We start from the raw sequence: 18,266 nt of genomic DNA on the forward strand, positions 1-18,266 counted from the left end.
AGTTGATATTATCATGTTTTAATTTAAGACTGTAGGGGTTATCATGTTTTAAGGCCTTAAAATAGCACTAACCCATGCCTGAATTAAATGTAATTATTTTATAGAATTGTTCTTTTATTTATTGTTTCGAATTTTTGTGCCAAACAGTGCACAACGAAAGCTTATGCCACAGGATTGGAACACATTGGAGCCTTTGCCGTTAGAATAATAGACTAGGACTTATNTGCCCGTTTTCACCATCAATCCCTAATTTTTAAGTGACCCCTATGTAAACAAAATTCCTGTTATGTGTTACCATAGATTCACTTAAAAATTAGGGATTGATGGTGGAAACGGGTATAGGACTTATTTTTTTAATTCAGCACTAGGTACTGACATTCAGAAAGACTCAACACAACTCAACATGTCAGCAGTTTGACATTTTTAAACTAAATCAATAGTTTTTAAAATTATCTTGTAGTAAGAGAAAATATAATCAGTCCACAATGAGTACCAGTAGTACCACACACATTTTAGAAGAAAAACCTAAGGATACTTATTACGTACGTAGCAGTTTTTAATAAGTCAAAGGTCCATAGCTCTTAGCATCCTAGCGTTTAGGATAAGGTCCAAAATAGAAAGCACTTATTGCGGGAATAATGTAAGCTTTGATTTATAAAAACCAACAGGAACCACTTGTTCACATTACCATCGTTTCGTAACACCGTAGCTATCTGAATCGGTCAAAAGTGGCTCGTGTCTAGGCAACTCTGTACCCTGAGCACGAATAACTTACGCAATCGTTTTATTACATACTTTACTTATTCTGCAACGTCACCGCCTGTTCTGGTTTTTGTACAAAAAAAGAAATTACGATACTGTAATGGGAACGATATTTGTGCTCCGGGTGCAATTCTCCATACAGATTAAAGGGTATGTTTCTCCAGCTTTAAAATTCTTTAGTCTTAAACCTACAGTCGTATTCACATTTTAGGCAGATATAAACGACGTTGAAGACTTGCCTCGGCGAAGGTGGAGCATTGGCGACGACTGGCGAGCGAGCACCACTCTGTGGTTGCTGGTGCTGGCCCTGCTCCTGTGGCTGGCTACATACTTGATGACGGTGCTGGTGGCAGTGTACTTTGACTGCGGCGTGCGCTCCGTCGTCAGCCTGACCACGCTGCTTGGGTGGAACAATGGCACTTCCATAGTCTCCCTTGATGAAAATACTAAGTTTATCGTGACGTATTAATTGTGTTATGTACCTGTTATTAAATTACCTAACAAACAAGATATTCTACAAGTTATGTTTTTTTATATTGATCCAGCAAAAAATCTTCTAAACATATTAAACGGAGTATGTATATGAGTATTTCGGATACATCGAGGTATGAGTAATGAAGAAAAATGATGTCGCTCTTTGAACCATCTTGTATACCGTCCAGTCCATTTTTTAATTTTTGAGACGTCCAATTGAAATCTTTGCCTCTTTGTTTTTAAAAAGTAAACAGTCAATTTGTCTATGGTTTGACAGATGATGACAACAAGGTCGTCTATAGTCTATGGTTAGTACTAGTGATGANATCTCATGATAAAATTCTATATCCTAACACTGTGTGCCTACCATGAGTTTACGTTAGGTGTGCTCGCTAGCGACTGCGTAAAAAAATGACATTTAAATGTATGACATATTGTGCAGCGCCCCTAGCGGCTACTTTCAAGAAATGAAATCTTCATATAATTTTTTGACGTATTCGCTAGCGAGCTCACCTAACGTAAACTCATGGTAGGCACACTGAGCACGAATAACTTACGCAATCGTTTTACATACTTTACTTATTCTGTAGCGTCACCGCCTGTTCTGGTTTATATACAAAAAAAGAAATTACGATACTGCAATGGGAACGATATTTATTTGTGCTCCGGGTGCAATTCTCCATACAGATTAAAGGGTATGTTTCTCCAGCTTTAAAATTCTTTAGTCTTAAACCTACAGTCGTATTCACATTTTAGGAAGATCATTGTTGTGCCGTTCACTCGATCGGACGTGTCAGCGCTATGAAAATAAATATTTAATTTAACTATTCACTAGCAAAATCGCGACCTACTTTATCGAAACTCGGAAGTGTTTTATCTGTGTCATTAATTTCTAATTGAATACTGAACTTATAATGATTTGTGTATAGACTTGNTTTATTTATTTATTTATAAACGACGTTGAAGACTTGCCTCGGCGAAGGTGGAGCATAGGCGACGACTGGCGAGCGAGCACCACTCTGTGGTTGCTGGTGCTGGCCCTGCTCCTGTGGCTGGCTACATACTTGATGACGGTGCTGGTGGCAGTGTACTTTGACTGCGGCGTGCGCTCCGTCGTCAGCCTGACCACGCTGCTTGGGTGGAACAATGGCACCTCCATAGTCTCCCTTGATGAAAATACTAAGTTTATCGTGACGTATTAATTGTGTTATGTATCTGTTATTAAATTACCTAACAAACAAGATATTCTACAAGTTATGTTTTTTAAATTGATCCAGCAAAAAATCTTCTAAACATATTAAACGGAGTATGTATGAGTATTTCGTATACATCGAGGTATGAGTAATAAAGAAGAAATGATGTCGCTTTTTGAACCATCTTGTATAATACCGTCCAGTCCATTTTTAAATTTTTGAGACGTCCAATTGAAATCTTTGCCTCTTTGTTTTTAAAAAGTAAACTGTCAATTTGTCTATGGTTTGACAGATGATGACAACAAGGTCGTCTATAGTCTATGGTTAGTACTAGTGATGATAGTGGTCTATTTTTAGTAACCGAATAATTATAGAATCGAGTCAGCAGAACTCGAGACGACAACCAGTTAAGAAGATTCCAGTGGGTCTGCTGGACAAGAGGCATTTTTTGATCGATCGAAAATAGATTCCGTTGAAACTTCATACAAAAAAACACGCTTTTGTTCACACGCTGAGTTTGTTCCGGCGTTTCTTCTCAGCACTTGCCATATGTTTGTCTCGAAGCGCTGGTAGGGCCCAAAAGATAAGGAGACATGTAAATTGCCCCATAAGGGCTACCTTTTTCTTTTTTTATTATTTTCTATTGACGTTCATAAGTGCCACTTGTGGTCTAAACTGAATAAATATTTTTGATTTTGATTTGATTTTTGATTTTGATTTTAAAAAGCCAAAAATAAACTGTAAACAAACAATTTTTGTTTTTTTTATCGATTCATCAATATTCGATATATGTACTCGAATCATCCTGACACGGCACATCACTAGTAATTAGTGATGGGCCAACTCGGGAAAAACAAAACCCGATTTAACCCGAGTTAAAGTCCACGTAACTCGGGTTGAACTCGAGTTACGTAACTCGAGTTGACTGGATGGACAAGTAAGTTTTTTACTTATTTTTACCAGTTTATTCCCTCAGATTCGTATTAACATTTAAAAATTATCTTTTATAATGTATTGGGAGAATCATACTAACTAAAGTAAGAAAGAAAAAAATATTGTTTGAAATATAATAATTTATTCATGGATTTTTGGCTTGAATTTTAATTTTAAAAAATATTTATATTTATTATCACTTGGCATTTTTCAAAAACAGAACATAAAACACGAAAATCTACAACAATAACCGGCAGTTTAAAGTTAACTTCAAATTAACATAGTCTCAACACTCAAATGATCGGCAATCTTCGGTCCATGTCGGATCCATTCGGTTTACGAGTCAGAGAGCATTTAACTCGAGTGGGTTCGAGTTACGCCCAACTCGAGTTAACGCGAGTTACTTACTCGAGTTGACCATCACTACTAGTAATACACAATCAATTTCCCTGTGGTGTGTCTGTAAAGCTTGATGACAATAAATCTTTAATTTTCTATTTTAATAAACTTTAAGTAACTGGTGACATGTCACACATTGCCAGTAGTTTAATTTGTGTTCTAAAATTGTGAACGCTGTAAGGCAAAATGCCGTCCATCGATGTGATGGGTCCTCCGGGGCAGGCGATGGACGTGGGAGCCCTGCCCGAGGAGCCCCAGGCGCCGCCGCCCCCTGTTATTGGCATCATTTATCCGCCCCCTGAAGTCAGGAGTATCCTTTATCAATTACTTTTTCAAGTGAACGTATATTGGTAAATATTTGCTAACATAACCTATACGATGTTGTTGTTTGTGTAGGTGCACGACTGTTACCTACTGAAGTTCCAATTTATTTAGCAAAAGTCAAGTATAATAGGTACTTGTTAAGGCTTCTAATGTAGTGGCCACATCTAATGAGTTAATGCTTTACATAGATGCATACATGATTGGTTTACCATGTTAATATTGTCTTGAACATTGGGCCTAAACTATTGACTTTCTATTGTATTAATGAATGTTATAGTGCGAAATACCTACTATTTTTTTAAAATGTATTGAAGTTTCTTCTTAAGTTTCTTCAAGGTTTAATTAGATGTGTTCACGCTCCACAGTTGTAATGTAACTTAGTACTAATAAAATTAACTGATATTTTGTACATAATGTACCTAACTGTAGACCATACAAAAACCAAAGATTATGTATGTATTACTTAAGATTGAAGCAAATAAATATATGTATTTATTTCATGGTAAAAAAAGCCAAATGATATGAAATGATCTTGAAGATTTACACTAATTCCAACTTTCAGCTCCAAAGAATTTCTTTAACCTCCATGTATAGATATTGTTGACAAGACTGCCAGCTTCGTAGCTCGTAACGGTCCAGAGTTCGAAGCGCGCATCCGGCAAAATGAACTTGGCAATCCCAAGTTCAACTTCTTGAACTCCGGAGACCCCTACCATGCGTACTACCAGCATAAGGTCAAGGAGATCAGAGAAGGAAAAAGTAAGTGTTTTTAAAACATTTATTTAAAGCAATTTTAAAAAACAAACATCACTAATTCTTAGTACTATTGATTGATACTGGATACGAGGGCTGCACTAAAAGTATCGGGAATGGAATATTTCCACTGTTCCAGTCATATTAAAATCTATTTAATTGCAAAGTCCAGGGTTTTAAAAATCGTATACCATTTATTTATTTAAAAAAAGATTCTCGGTCGTATCACAAGGTCTTGTCAAACTTGTTTAGTCGTTGAGAAAATGGAATTGACTCGAGAAAATTCAAGAGCGATGATTTATTATGACTTTTGAAGTGGTTTAACACAAAAACAGTGTGTTGACCGGATGATTTCTGCATTTGGTAATGAAGCCCCATCCAAAACCACAATTTATCGCTAGTTTCCTGAATTTCAACGTGGACGTGTCAAGCTCAGTGATGATCCCCGTCAAGGTCGTCCAAAAACTGCAGTCACCTAAGAAAACGTTGATGCTGTGCGTAAGCTGATTGAAGAAGATCGACATGTGATATACCGCGAAATTCAGGCAACTTTAGACATTGGCATGAGTCAAATACAAATAATCTTGCATGAACAATTAGGTGTAAAAAAGTTGTTTTCCCGATGGATACCGCATTCGCTCTGTGAAGAGCAAAAAGCNCATCATAATATTGCATGGTCATCCAAATCACAGGTGTTTGCGAAATTTCAGCTTAATCGGTTGCCTGGAAGTGGGTCTTAATTCAGCTTGCAAGATTCCACCCATACAAATATGAGCCAGTCACTGTAATATGACGTCACGCGCATAAAATGGCGGGCCGGCCGCCGCCCGCACTTTTAAAATTCAATATCTTGGAAACTAATTGACGTATCGAAATAATTCTTTCACATGTATTTTTTATTTTTAACAGAGAATACAGAAAGCTAAAAAACAAAATTAGTGAACATTCTTCATTTTTGATTTTTTTTATCGATTCGTCAATATTCGATATATGTACTCGAATTATCCTGACACGGCACATCACTAGTAATACACAATCAATGAATCAATTTCCCTGTAGTGTGTCTGTACTTGATGACTATAAATCTTAAATTTTCTATTTTAATAAACTTTAAGTAACTGGTGACATGTCACACATTGCCAGTAGTTTAATTTGTGTTCTAAAATTGTGAACGCTGTAAGGCAAAATGCCGTCAATCGATGTGATGGGTCCTCCGGGGCAGGCGATGGACGTGGGAGCCCTGCCCGAGGAGCCCCAGGCGCCGCCGCCCCCTGTTATTGGCATCATTTATCCACCCCCTGAAGTCAGGAGTATCCTTTATCAATTACTTTTTCAAACAGGCATACTAATGGTAAATATTCGCTAACATAACCTATACGATGTTGTTGTTTGTGTAGGTGCACTGTGACCTACTGATTCCAATTTATTTAGCAAAAGTCAAGTGTAATAGGTACTCGTTAAGGCTTCTAATGTAGTGGCCCCATCTAATGAGTTAATGCTTTACATAGATGCATATTAACACGATTGGTTTACCATGTTAATTATTGTCTCGAACATTGGGCCTAAACTATTGATTTTCTATTGTATTAATTAATGTTATAGTGCGAAATACCTACTATTTTTTAACAATGAATTGAAGTTTCTTCTTAACTTTCATCAAGGTTTAATTAGATGTGTTCACGCTCTACAGTTATAATGAAACTTAGTACTAATTAACTGACATTATGTACATAATGTAACTGTAGACCATACAACAACCAAAGCCTAAAGCATATGAAATGTTTTTGAAGATTTACACTAATTCCAACTTTCAGCTCCAAAGAATTTCTTTAACCTTCATGTATAGATATCGTTGACAAGACTGCCAGCTTCGTAGCTCGTAATGGTCCGGAGTTTGAAGCGCGCATCCGGCAAAATGAACTTGGCAATCCCAAGTTCAACTTCTTGAACTCCGGAGACCCTTACCATGCGTACTACCAGCATAAGGTCAAGGAGATCAGAGAAGGAAAAGGTAAGTGTTTTTAAAACATTTATTTAAAGCAATTTTAAAAAACAAACATCACTGATTCTTAGTACTATTGATTGATACTGGATATTACATCATTATTAATGAACTGTAAGCAAATGAAATGCTACAAAAGTAAAGTAAAATCAGTGTTTACTAACATTTTATTCTTCTGAATGAAGGGATGAAAGTCCTTTAATGAAATGGCATTTAAATCTGAATTCAAACTTAAGTTAGGCCTAATTAAATTACCCAATCGATTGGTTGAATTTCAATAATTTTCTGATTATGAATGAATCTGTTCACATGAATGAAGCAAAATAGGTGAATTGAGTTTTTCAATTTTTCTTAGATTTTTCAGCCCTTGCGCACATTATTGAGTGCCATTTCATAATAAGAACCAGTGGCAAACTATACCATCCGAGGCTCGTGGCAAATTCTATGCATGGGGCCCTTGGCGTTTTAGGGTTGTTTTTCAGGAGGGCCCCAGACCATCGCCCTGAAGCAACGCATCGCGAGGGGGGAGTGTGATTAGGGACTTAGGCCGGGGCTCCCTCGGGTCGGGGGTCTGTGGCATTTTGCCAGCCCTGCCACCCTATAGTTACGCCACTGATAAGAACTTTGATTATTACTAGGCCCAGATCCATCGGCTCCGTCGCTCGGGCCGCCGCCGATACAACGGCCAGGACTTGCGCCCGCCACCGCAGCCCGCCAGCAGGAGTTGCTCAAAGCCGCCGCTCCCGCCGAGCCGCCGCCGCCGCGCGACCCACCCCCAGACTTCGAGTTCATCGCCGACCCGCCCTCCATCTCCGCCCTAGAACTCGACATCGTCAAACTCACCGCCCAATTCGTCGCCAGAAACGGCCGCCAGTTCCTCACAGACCTGATGAAGAAGGAGGAGCGCAACCATCAGTTCGACTTCCTTCGCCCCCAGCACTCTTTGTTCCAGTACTTTACGAGGTTGCTTGAGCAGTATACGAAGGTGCTTCTGCCGCCGAAGGAACTTGTCAATAAGTTGGGAGCGGAGGTTCGGAGTGGGGTGCTTGAGCAGGCTAAGAGTAGGGCGGCGTGGCACTCGCACCAGGCGCGCCGCAAAGCAGCAGACGAGGCGAGGATCGAAAAAGAACGGTTGGCTTACGCCTCGATCGACTGGCATGACTTCGTCGTTGTCGAAACGGTCGATTACCCCGCCGGGGAGCCGGGTGACTTCCCTCCTCCCACGACTCCTCTAGAAGTAGGCGCGAGAGTGCTAGCGCAAGAGAGAGGCGAGAACATCAATCTGGCGCAGGACGATGACGACACTGAGATGCAACTTGAGTCGGAGTCGGAGTCCGAGTCCGAGTCTGACCTGGACGAGATGGAGGACCGCACGCAGCAGCAGCAAAGGCCGGATGATAACCGCGTGCAAGACATGGAGGAAGACTCGTCTTCGTCGGAGGAGGAAGGCGACACAGGTGATTATTTTTTCCGTCCTCATTTTGTAGAAGCTTTTTTTTCTATTTATTAATTTAGGGACTTTTACATAGTATATCAGTCTCATCATAACTTAATCGTAAACTCAATTTGTAGAAGCTATAGGTTTAGCTTACAGCTATAGGTCTAGTGTGACAGGTATGGGAGCGACATGAGAGACATAATTATGATGTGGCAGAGCATACAAATCTGACAGAGATCTGAAGTCTCGCTGACGTTTGAGGTCTTAAAAACACCCTTCCGTGCCGCTCCCATACCTCAGGCACTAGACTATAGTTCCTCGCTATTCAGTAATTCACAGAATTTGACTTGCCTTATATTTCAAACCTTTTGTACAGCAATAGTGCATCAAATTATCAGACTAAGTAATGCTTTTGTCTCTGTATTGTAACATTGTATGCAACAACTTTAAAATACAAAAATATGTAACTAAGAACATAGAACTTCCTCCTATGATCAGTCCGGTGAGTCTGCCGGGCTGGCAGCGGGTCCCCGCCGCCTGCCTGCCGTCCTAACGCTGCTGCCCTACTCTAGGCTCACTAGGGAGTTAGTTCCCTTCCTGACCGCATGTCCCGGGCACAGGAGCGGTGCCTTACAACCACTGCCTCCCACCCGTACATCCTTTTTAAAGTCGGTTAAATAGCACATATTTCCGCAGTCCGTCCGGGCACAGACGAGGCGCCGCTGCCGCCTCGTCTGGACCGCGTGGTGGTCAAGAAGTACGACCCCAAGCGCGCCCGGCCCGCGCCCGCGGCCGCCAGCGAGGAGTGGCTGGTGTCGCCCATCACGGGAGAGAGAATCCCCGCCAACAAGGTGCGTAGTTGTTTGTTTGCACGTCACGTGTTGTTCTTTAGTTGGAAAAAATACAGCACATGGTGGATACCATACCATATTTTTTGTTTATGACGTGTGGTTTGCACATTTAGCGCCAAAAATATTTCAAGTAATTAATACATTAAATTATGAACAATGAAAGATGATAGATGAATGATAAGGGATGTTCTTCCCTTTCCTGTAAGTTAAGAGAGTCCCTTTATTGTAACCTCATGAGGAGAACTTTATCAAATAAGAATACAGTCTTGGTTATCGCTTTTGGTAACATTCTTATGTCAGTTTTAAAGAATATTTTAGTAACACCAGGTTAAATCCTTACAATCGATGTTTACTGTATGTGGTGATTGTGGTGTATATCTTTTCTTAAACTACTTAAACCTTTGTTTTGTCACCTGTCATCCGCTTTGCACTGGAAGTCGAATCTTAACTTCGAACTCCTTCTATGTTCTTCTATTTAATTTCATGCGGGTCCAATGACAGTTCCCTGGGAGAAACTTGAAATTCACTGGTTAGGTTTTTATTGGCGGTCAAGCTGTAGATCTAGACTACACAGACGTTGCAGCGGCGCAAAAGTATAGGTGTAGACTGTAGTGGGATACGTCCCTTAACACCAGGTTTGATAAGGATCTATACTAACAGTAATATGAACTCATGGACCTATAAAAAAAGGCGGACGGAACTCTACGCTACAACGAAACTGTGACGCAAAATTTTGGCGTCTGTCTATTGTGTGAGTGAATTTAGGGATGCCATGTTAGCCAAAACATTTTACCCATTTATTTTAAGAAAAACATAGATCGGCAGATGTTACTTGGAAATGTAGACAGAATTTGAAAAGGATGAAAGGTGAATGCGTTGAGGTAGGCGCGAAATTTTCAATGTTCAAATTTTCTTACATTGTTTGCAAGTCAGTGTCAGGGTATGTACATAATGTTGATCAAAAATGATTCACGCAGTTACAAATTACGAATCTTGTGTACATTATAATCATAATCTTATGCATCATCAATATATTATTATTATTATCTCTGATAGATTTTAACATACAACCTGACACTGACTTGCAATCAATGTAAGAAAATTTGAATTTCGCAGTTCCACATTTTTGGGAAGGATCAAATCTGCCTATGAAAATATATCCCATTAAAACACAATTATTATGATAAATTATTTTATTTCTATAGTATGCGTAATAAATAACTAAAAAGTCCTAAAATTAGTATTAATTTCCCATATTTCGGGTAATTTTCCCACGTAAATAACTGAGAACACTGGTCTTTGACGTATTATTTTTTCGAGTGAATGACGTTTGATTTCAATTAATTTCAATATTTTAATNAGCTGGTGTATCCTAATGTCACAGTATTTTGTTGATGAGAATCCGTCCGACTTTTTTTATAGGTCCATGTATGAACTGCTCAAAATATTTATTTATTGTTACGTCCTTAGGTGGCGGACCACGTGCGCATCGGTCTGCTGGACCCGCGCTGGCTGGAGCAGCGCGACCGCGCCGCCGCCGAGCGCACCGACCGCGACGAGGCGCTCGCGCCCGGCGCCGCCATCGAGGCCAGCCTCAAGCAGGTACGGTATCCTTCCGTTTGGCCAAATTACTTTTCGCCAAATTTCACTTCGCAAACAACTTATCGCCAAAGTTTCATTTCCCAAATGAACTTTTAGCAACTGTACTTTTCGCAACTAATTCATTTGGTCAAATTATCATTTGGACAAATTTTACGTGGCAAATTTTTATATAGCAAATGTTTTATTTTGCCAAATATTAAATCCCAAATAATTTGTTTGATCAAATTGACACTTCACATACTTACCCACCGTTACCCACAAATCAAAGCATAGGCACATGATCATGGTTTTCACAAGAATTTTATGTAAAACAAAGAGATTGCAGAAAACAGTATGGTTGCAGAAAGTAGGTATTGCTGAAAATAATAGGTTAGGTTAGGTTAGAACAGTGACCATTAACGCGCGAAGGCGAGCGAAGCGTGCCGCGGCAGCGGCCGCCGAGCGCTAGAATCACCTTTATTGTTAATGAATCATTTAGAAATTTCGAAAAAAGAATGAAATATGAAAATTACTATAGATAATTTTTATATTTACTACCCACGAAACAAAATAATAACCACAGGCTTATTTGTATTCCATTCTATGCACCAATCAAATTATTTTGTAAATTGTTTATTGGCAAAACATACTTTGCCAAACAATAATTTGCTAAACAATAATATGCCAAACACGACATTTGCGAATTAAACATTTGCAATAAGTTGTTTTGCCAAATGAAAATTTGCGGAACGTTGTTTGCGATGTGATAATTTGGGAAACGTTTTTTGGCCAAACATTAGTAATCCAGCAGGTACGTACCTTCTATACGACTTTAAGAGCGTTTACGCGAAGCGCGGCGTTTCAAGCGGCATCATTGGAAATGATTCGCGCGCGGCGTTTTTTAATAGTTTTCAAATGTTTATAGCAAAACAATAACAATGAATTATATATCGTTTCAAAGTAAATATTTTAAAGAAGATGTTATTTTATTATATTCAGCTATTTTTATGTTGAATTAAAGAAGAATAATGGTGTAAAAATCACTTTGATTTTTGGGTATTTCACGTTCTTTGAATGTGTGATTTCTTATTGTAAAATGCTTAAATCTAAGAATTTTCTCAACTAACTATTTGCCTAAGGACCTATGCTATAGGATATAAATGTTTGTTATATCGTTTTCACAGTATTTTTATAAAAAATTCAGCTTGTAAACTGACGCTAAAGTGGAAATTCGAAAACCTGTGTGGACTTATCTTGATAGAATTCTTAAATACTATACTAATCGAAATATTTTCTTAACTAACTATTTAGACGACGAAATTGCCCAATTATTTATGCCTATAACATATTTGTAATTTAACTGGTTAATGATTGTAACAGGTTGAAAAAGTACTGTTTTTGCGCCAAACAGCGTAAACGCTCCACCACGCGTACACCAGTTATCGTTGTCTTCTTATTTGTTACGCTCTTGGCAGAGCGGTCGTGGTCACGTTGAGGCTTTGTTCGCATCGGTTGTAGAGGCGGATACAACTCTCCGCACGATCTCCCTCCATCTCTCTCTATTGGCAGACTGTCTGGTGCAGTCACATAAGCCGTCTCCCACTGCTGCTTTCACTTGGTCGGTCCAGCGCATTGGTGACCTGCCACGCGATCGGGTTCCTTCGACTTTTCCCTGGACGACCAGTCGTTCTATGGAGTTGTCATCCCGCCTCGAGACATGTCCAAAGTATTGCAGTATGCGCGACTGTACCGTTATTTATAGTTATGGTTAAAATTAGGTGGTGCAACTCAGCCTAAGACAGTTTGCGTTATAATGTAAAACTATCTGAAAACACCGACCGCGTAGCGGCGCTGCCCCATGGCGCCGCCATCAAGGCTAGCCTCAAGCAAATACGCAGGACTTTCAACTGCAAACCCTCTGCCTTAAAGTTTCAAATTGACTTAGGCCGTATACAGAAAGAAAGCTGGAAACTTATAAGCGCTTACCGGCGCTTGACAGCGCTGGTAACCCGCGCAGGAAAATATATGAACGCGCGCCGATAAACACTGAACGGCGCCGACAAATTTCAACACGCGTTGGTCAGCGCTGGACGCTGCCATATAAAATGACATTCAACTTGCTTCCTTTGTGAAGTAAGCGCTTATAAGTTTCCAGCTTTCTTACTGTATACGGCCTTAGAATACAAGGCCAGCCTCAAACAGGTACCTATGCAGGATTTTCAACTTTAAGATAGTCAGCCTTAAAGTTTAAAAGTTGTCATAAAACACGATAAGGCCTTTGCGCTGGTATCGCCATCGTGGCCAGCCTCAAGCAAGTACGCAGGACTTTCAACTTTAAAACAGTCCTTTGAGTTGAAAGTTGACTTAGAACACGAGGCGTTTGCACCGGTATTGTCATTGAGGCCAGCCTCAAGCAGGTAAGATAAGGACTTCTATGACTTTCAACTTTAAAAAGGTCTGCTTTGAGTTTGAAGTGGGTTGATTTTTTGTGAACGTAATCGGATCGGATCGTAAGCAGGACAACGTATATCGTGACGTTCTTTACGTCCAGTAGTGTAATGCCATTAACTGAAAATAATCCGCCCTTATTAGATTTCTGCAAGAAATTCATCGTGATAAACATAAATGACGATCCACTTTATTTCATTCTAACGACTCTTAAACATTTTAAGATTACTAACCATTACTTCCAGTCATTGTTACAAAACTCAACCAATCTAATCCGCAGCTCGCCGAGCGGCGTACGGACATCTTCGGCGTGGGCGACGAGGAAACGGCCATCGGCAAGAAGATCGGCGAAGAGGAGAAGCGACGCGACGACGCCCTCGTATTACTTCATTATTAATGAACTGTAAGCAAATGAAATGCTACAAAAGTAAAGTAAAATCAGTATTTACTAACATTTTATTCTTCTGAATGAAGGGATGAAAGTCCTTTCCAGAAATCTGAATTCAATCTTAAGTTACCTACTTAAATTACTCACTCAATTGGTTGAATTTCAATACTTTTCTGATTATGAATGAATTTGTTCATATGAATGAAGCAAAATAGGTGAATTGAGTTAAATTTCAATTTTTCTTAGATTTTTCAGCTCTTTCGCACATTATTGAGTGCCATTTCATAATAAGAAACCAGTGATAAACTATACCATCCGAGGCTCGTGGCAAATTCTATGCATGGGGCCCTTGGCGTTTTAGGGTTATTTTTCAGGAGGGCCCCGGACCATCGCCCTGAATCATCGCTTCGCGAGGGGTTAATGCGATTAGGGACTTGGGTCGGGGGTCCGCACGGTGGTCCCGATTTAATAAAACATGGACATTGATGCTAGAAGCACGAAAATCACGAAAAAACTTGTTATCCTTCAGAGAGAGACGATATTTGTGTGAGTTATCAATGATGGACATATTGTAAATTGGGCAACCTCTCGTATAAGCTACTTTTTGACGGCCAGCGGACCTATACATACAACTTTGTATTAAGTATTTCCCTTAATTTTTAGTAAAAGTTGATGCATACGAGCGCGCGCGAGTGCGAGTCGTTGTTATGTGTCATCAAAAGTGTCCCTTATACACCATATTGTAATTCTGGCAATTTTTCGGGGAAATATTTAATATAAAAAAATCGATTTTTCAACCCTCGATAACTCAAAAGTACGCAGAGATAAGTGACAAGTATCTTCGCATGAAATACTCAGAATCACTTGTTTTATAACATGTGTGATCGGCATCTTGACATCGTTAAAGAATTTCGAAAAATTGACAGAAACGTAATTTCTTCCATACAAAAAATATGTATATATTTTTTTTTACTACGGAATAGACGTCGTAGGATTGTAATATATTTTTGCCTTATTAGTTATCATAGCAGTAACCATCAAAAAAATTTTCGTGCCTCTAGCATCAATGTCCATGTTTTATTAAATCGGGACCACTGTGGTCCGTGGCATTTTGCCAGCCCTGCCAATAATTACGCCACTGATAAGAACTTTGATTATTATTAGGCCCAGATCCATCGGCTCCGTTGCTCGGTCCGCCGCCGATACAGCGGCCAGGACTCGCGCCCGCCACCGCAGCCCGACAGCAGGAGTTGCTCAAGGCTGCTGCTCCCGCCGAGCCGCCGCCGCCGCGCGATCCGCCCCCAGACTTCGAGTTCATCGCCGACCCGCCCTCCATCTCCGCCCTAGAGCTTGACATCGTCAAACTCACCGCCCAATTCGTCGCCAGAAACGGCCGCCAGTTCCTCACAGACCTGATGAAGAAGGAGGAGCGCAACCATCAGTTCGACTTCCTTCGCCCCCAGCACTCTTTGTTCCAATACTTTACGAGGTTGCTCGAACAGTATACGAAGGTGCTTCTGCCTCCAAAGGAACTTGTCAATAAGTTGGGAGCAGAGGTTCGGAGTGGGGTGCTTGAGCAGGCTAAGAGTAGGGCGGCGTGGCACTCGCACCAGGCGCGCCGCAAAGCAGCAGACGAGGCGAGAATTGAGAAGGAACGTTTAGCCTACGCCTCGATCGATTGGCACGATTTCGTCGTTGTCGAAACGGTCGATTACCCCGCCGGGGAGCCGGGCGACTTCCCTCCGCCCACGACTCCTCTAGAAGTGGGAGCAAGAGTGTTAGCGCAAGAGAGAGGCGAGAACATCAATCTGGCGCAGGATGATGACGACACTGAGATGCAACTTGAGTCGGAGTCGGAGTCCGAGTCCGAGTCTGACCTGGACGAGATGGAGGACCGCACGCAACAGCAGCAAAGGCCGGATGATAATCGCGTGCAAGACATGGAGGAAGACTCGTCTTCGTCGGAGGAGGAAGGCGACACAGGTGATTATTTTTTCCGACCTCTTTTTGTAGAAGCTATAGGTTTAGCTTACAGCTTTAAGTCTAGCGTTTAACTGAGGCAGTGACACAGGTATGGGAATGGGAGCGACATGAGAAACATACACTCAACATCAAATAAACCGCACCTTCCGCGACGCGAACTTTAAAGATTTTCTTCTGACACAATCATGGTGCCCCAACAATATTGGTGTTATTTGAAAGCCCAATAAATATCCTTAAAGAAAAACACATTTAATTTCTTAATAAATGATTAACATATTATACCATAAATATGACCTGAAAAAGACCTCACTTTGAGCTCACCTCTGGGATCAATTAGACCAAATTTTATGGTTATTAAACCAAATAATGATCACACGTGTCCTCTTTAACAGATGGATAACGATTAATCCCAACTTAACAGTTTTATAGCCATAAAAGTTGGCTCAAGCGTAATTACCTATTTTTTGAAGAAGTGACTGGATCCTTCTAAAAACACATTTTTGGGGTAAAAACCTTTCCTTTAATGAAATGAAGTTTAGAACTAGGCTTTCAAATGGAACCAATGTTGGTAGGAAGTGGGGATGCATACGTTTGAGAAGTGCTTGTTGCGGGAGGTGCGATTTATTTGATGACAAGTGTATTATGACATGGCAGAGCATACAAATCTGACAGAGATCAGAGCCCCGATTACGGTAACTTTTAACGTTTACAATCCAGACACGCTTCTCGATTCTGCGATACGATTGGTCGTTCAACAGCGTACGTCAGCTGTTTCGACCAATCGTATCGCAGCGTCGATGAAGCGTGTCTGGATTGTAGACGTTAAAAGTTACCGTAATCGGGGCTCTGAAGTCTCGCTGACGTTTGAGGTCTTATAAACACCCTCCTGTGCCGCTCCCATACCTCAGGCACTAGACCTATAGTTCCTCGCTATTCAATCATTCACAGAATTTGACTTGTCTTATTTGTCTAAACTTTTTGTACAGCAGTAGTGCATCAAATTATCAGACTAAGAAATGCTTTTGTCTCTGTATTGTAACATTGTGTGCAACAAGTTTAAAATACAAAAATATGTAACTAAGAACATAGAACTTCCTCCTATGATCAGTCCGGTGAGTCTGCCGGGCTGGCAGCGGGTCCCCGCCGCCTGCCTGCCGTCCTAACGCTGCTGCCCTACTCTAGGCTCACTAGGGAGTTAGTTCCTTTCCTGACCGCATATCCCGGGCACGTGAGCGGTGCCTTACAACCACTGCCTCCCACCCGTATATCCTTTTTAAAGTCGGTTAAATAGCACATATTTCCGCAGTCCGTCCGGGCACAGACGAGGCGCCGCTGCCGCCTCGCCTGGACCGCGTGGTGGTCAAGAAGTACGACCCCAAGCGCGCCCGGCCCGCGCCCGCGGCCGCCAGCGAGGAGTGGCTGGTGTCGCCCATCACGGGAGAGAGGATCCCTGCCAACAAGGTGCGTAGTTGTTTGTTTGCATGTCACATGTTGTTCTTTAGTTGAAAAAAATACAGCACATGGTGGATACCATACCATATTTTTTGTTTATGACGTGTGGTTTGCACATTTAGCGCCAAAAATATTTCAAGTAATTAATACATTAAATTATACACAATGAAAGATGATAGATGAATGATAAGGGATGTTCTTCCCTTTCCTGTAAGTTAAGAGAGTTCCTTTATTGTAACCTCATGAGGTGAACTTTATCAAATAAGAATACAGTCTTTGTTATCGCTTTTGGTAACATTCTTATGTCAGTTTTAAAGAATATTTAAGTAACACCAGGTTAAGTCCTCATAATCGACGTTTACTGTATGTGGTGTATATCTTTTCTTAAATTACTTAAAATCTTTGTCATCTGTTATCCGTTTTGCACTGGAGGGAAAGTCGAATCTTAACTAAGAACTCCTTCTATGTTCTTCTATTTAATTTCATGCGGGTCCAATGACAGTTCCCTGGCAGAAACTTGACCTTCACTGGTTAGGTTTTTATTGGCGGTCAAGCTGTAGATCTAGACCAGCGGTTCCCGAATGGTGGTCCGCGGAACCCTGGGGTTCCGTGGAAAGGCCGCAATGGTTCCGTAAAAAATATTATCCCACGTTTCGTGACCGACGTTGTTCGCTCACACCGACTTGTTTACGCACAAGGGAGGGGCAGGGCGTGCGGGCGGAGTAGTACGGGGGTTCCGCTAGGAAAAGTATAATCAATTAGGGTTCCTTGGCAAAAAAAATTGGGAAACCCTGATCTAGACTACACAGGAGTTGCAGCGGTGGAAAAGTGTAATGAGATTCGTCCCTTAACACCAGGTTTTATAAGGATCTACACTAGATAGAATAGTAATAAGAACTATTGAAATCATATTTATTATTCTTCGTTGTCCTTAGGTGGCGGACCACGTGCGCATCGGTCTGCTGGACCCGCGCTGGCTGGAGCAGCGCGACCGCGCCGCCGCCGAGCGCACCGACCGCGACGAGGCGCTCGCGCCCGGCGCCGCCATCGAGGCCAGCCTCAAGCAGGTACGCAGGACTTGCAACTGTAAACCCTTTGCCTTAAAGTTTCAAATTGACTTAGAACATAAGGTGCTTGCACCAGTATCGCTATTGAGGCCAACCTCAAGCAGGTACAAGACTTCTATACGACTTTAAATATTAAACCTGGGTTGCACCATCTCTTACTTTTGACTTTCACAAACGTCAAAAAACTGTTTAACACCATACAAATACACCGGCTATCG

At 41.1% G+C, this 18,266-nt stretch overlaps 2 protein-coding genes across 9 annotated transcripts in view; both read left to right on the plus strand.

Moving 5' to 3' along the window:
* Positions 1-392: 392 nt before the first annotated feature.
* Positions 393-1,287, plus strand: LOC114353412 (uncharacterized). The gene is made up of 2 exons (XM_028305413.1): positions 393-542; positions 974-1,287. The coding sequence occupies exons 1-2, from the start codon at positions 486-488 to the stop codon at positions 1,229-1,231; spliced, it is 315 nt and encodes a 104-aa protein (XP_028161214.1). The 5' UTR covers positions 393-485; the 3' UTR covers positions 1,232-1,287.
* A 2,508-nt stretch (positions 1,288-3,795) lies between these two features.
* Positions 3,796-18,266, plus strand: part of Sf3a1 (splicing factor 3A subunit 1) — a 28,667-nt gene continuing 14,196 nt past the window's right edge. For 4 of the 8 annotated variants that reach the window (XM_028305354.1, XM_028305353.1, XM_028305355.1 and 1 more), the window contains exons 1-6: positions 5,865-6,148; positions 6,685-6,849; positions 7,479-8,297; positions 8,975-9,129; positions 10,600-10,731; positions 13,439-13,501. In XM_028305354.1, coding sequence (XP_028161155.1) covers positions 6,025-6,148; positions 6,685-6,849; positions 7,479-8,297; positions 8,975-9,129; positions 10,600-10,731; positions 13,439-13,501 — 1,458 coding nt within the window. In that variant the 5' untranslated portion in view covers positions 5,865-6,024. Of the gene's footprint in view, positions 4,072-4,679; positions 4,845-5,864; positions 6,149-6,684; positions 6,850-7,478; positions 8,298-8,974; positions 9,130-10,599; positions 10,732-13,438; positions 13,502-14,710; positions 15,530-16,835; positions 16,991-17,916; positions 18,049-18,266 lie in introns of those variants that run through there. The other 4 variants (XM_028305358.1, XM_028305360.1, XM_028305357.1 and 1 more) reach the window with 3 other exon arrangements.

This window comes from Ostrinia furnacalis, unplaced genomic scaffold, assembly GCF_004193835.3.
Source record: "Ostrinia furnacalis isolate ACB-3 unplaced genomic scaffold, ASM419383v2 OfSCF1656, whole genome shotgun sequence".
NCBI classification, from domain to species: Eukaryota; Metazoa; Arthropoda; class Insecta; order Lepidoptera; family Crambidae; genus Ostrinia; species Ostrinia furnacalis.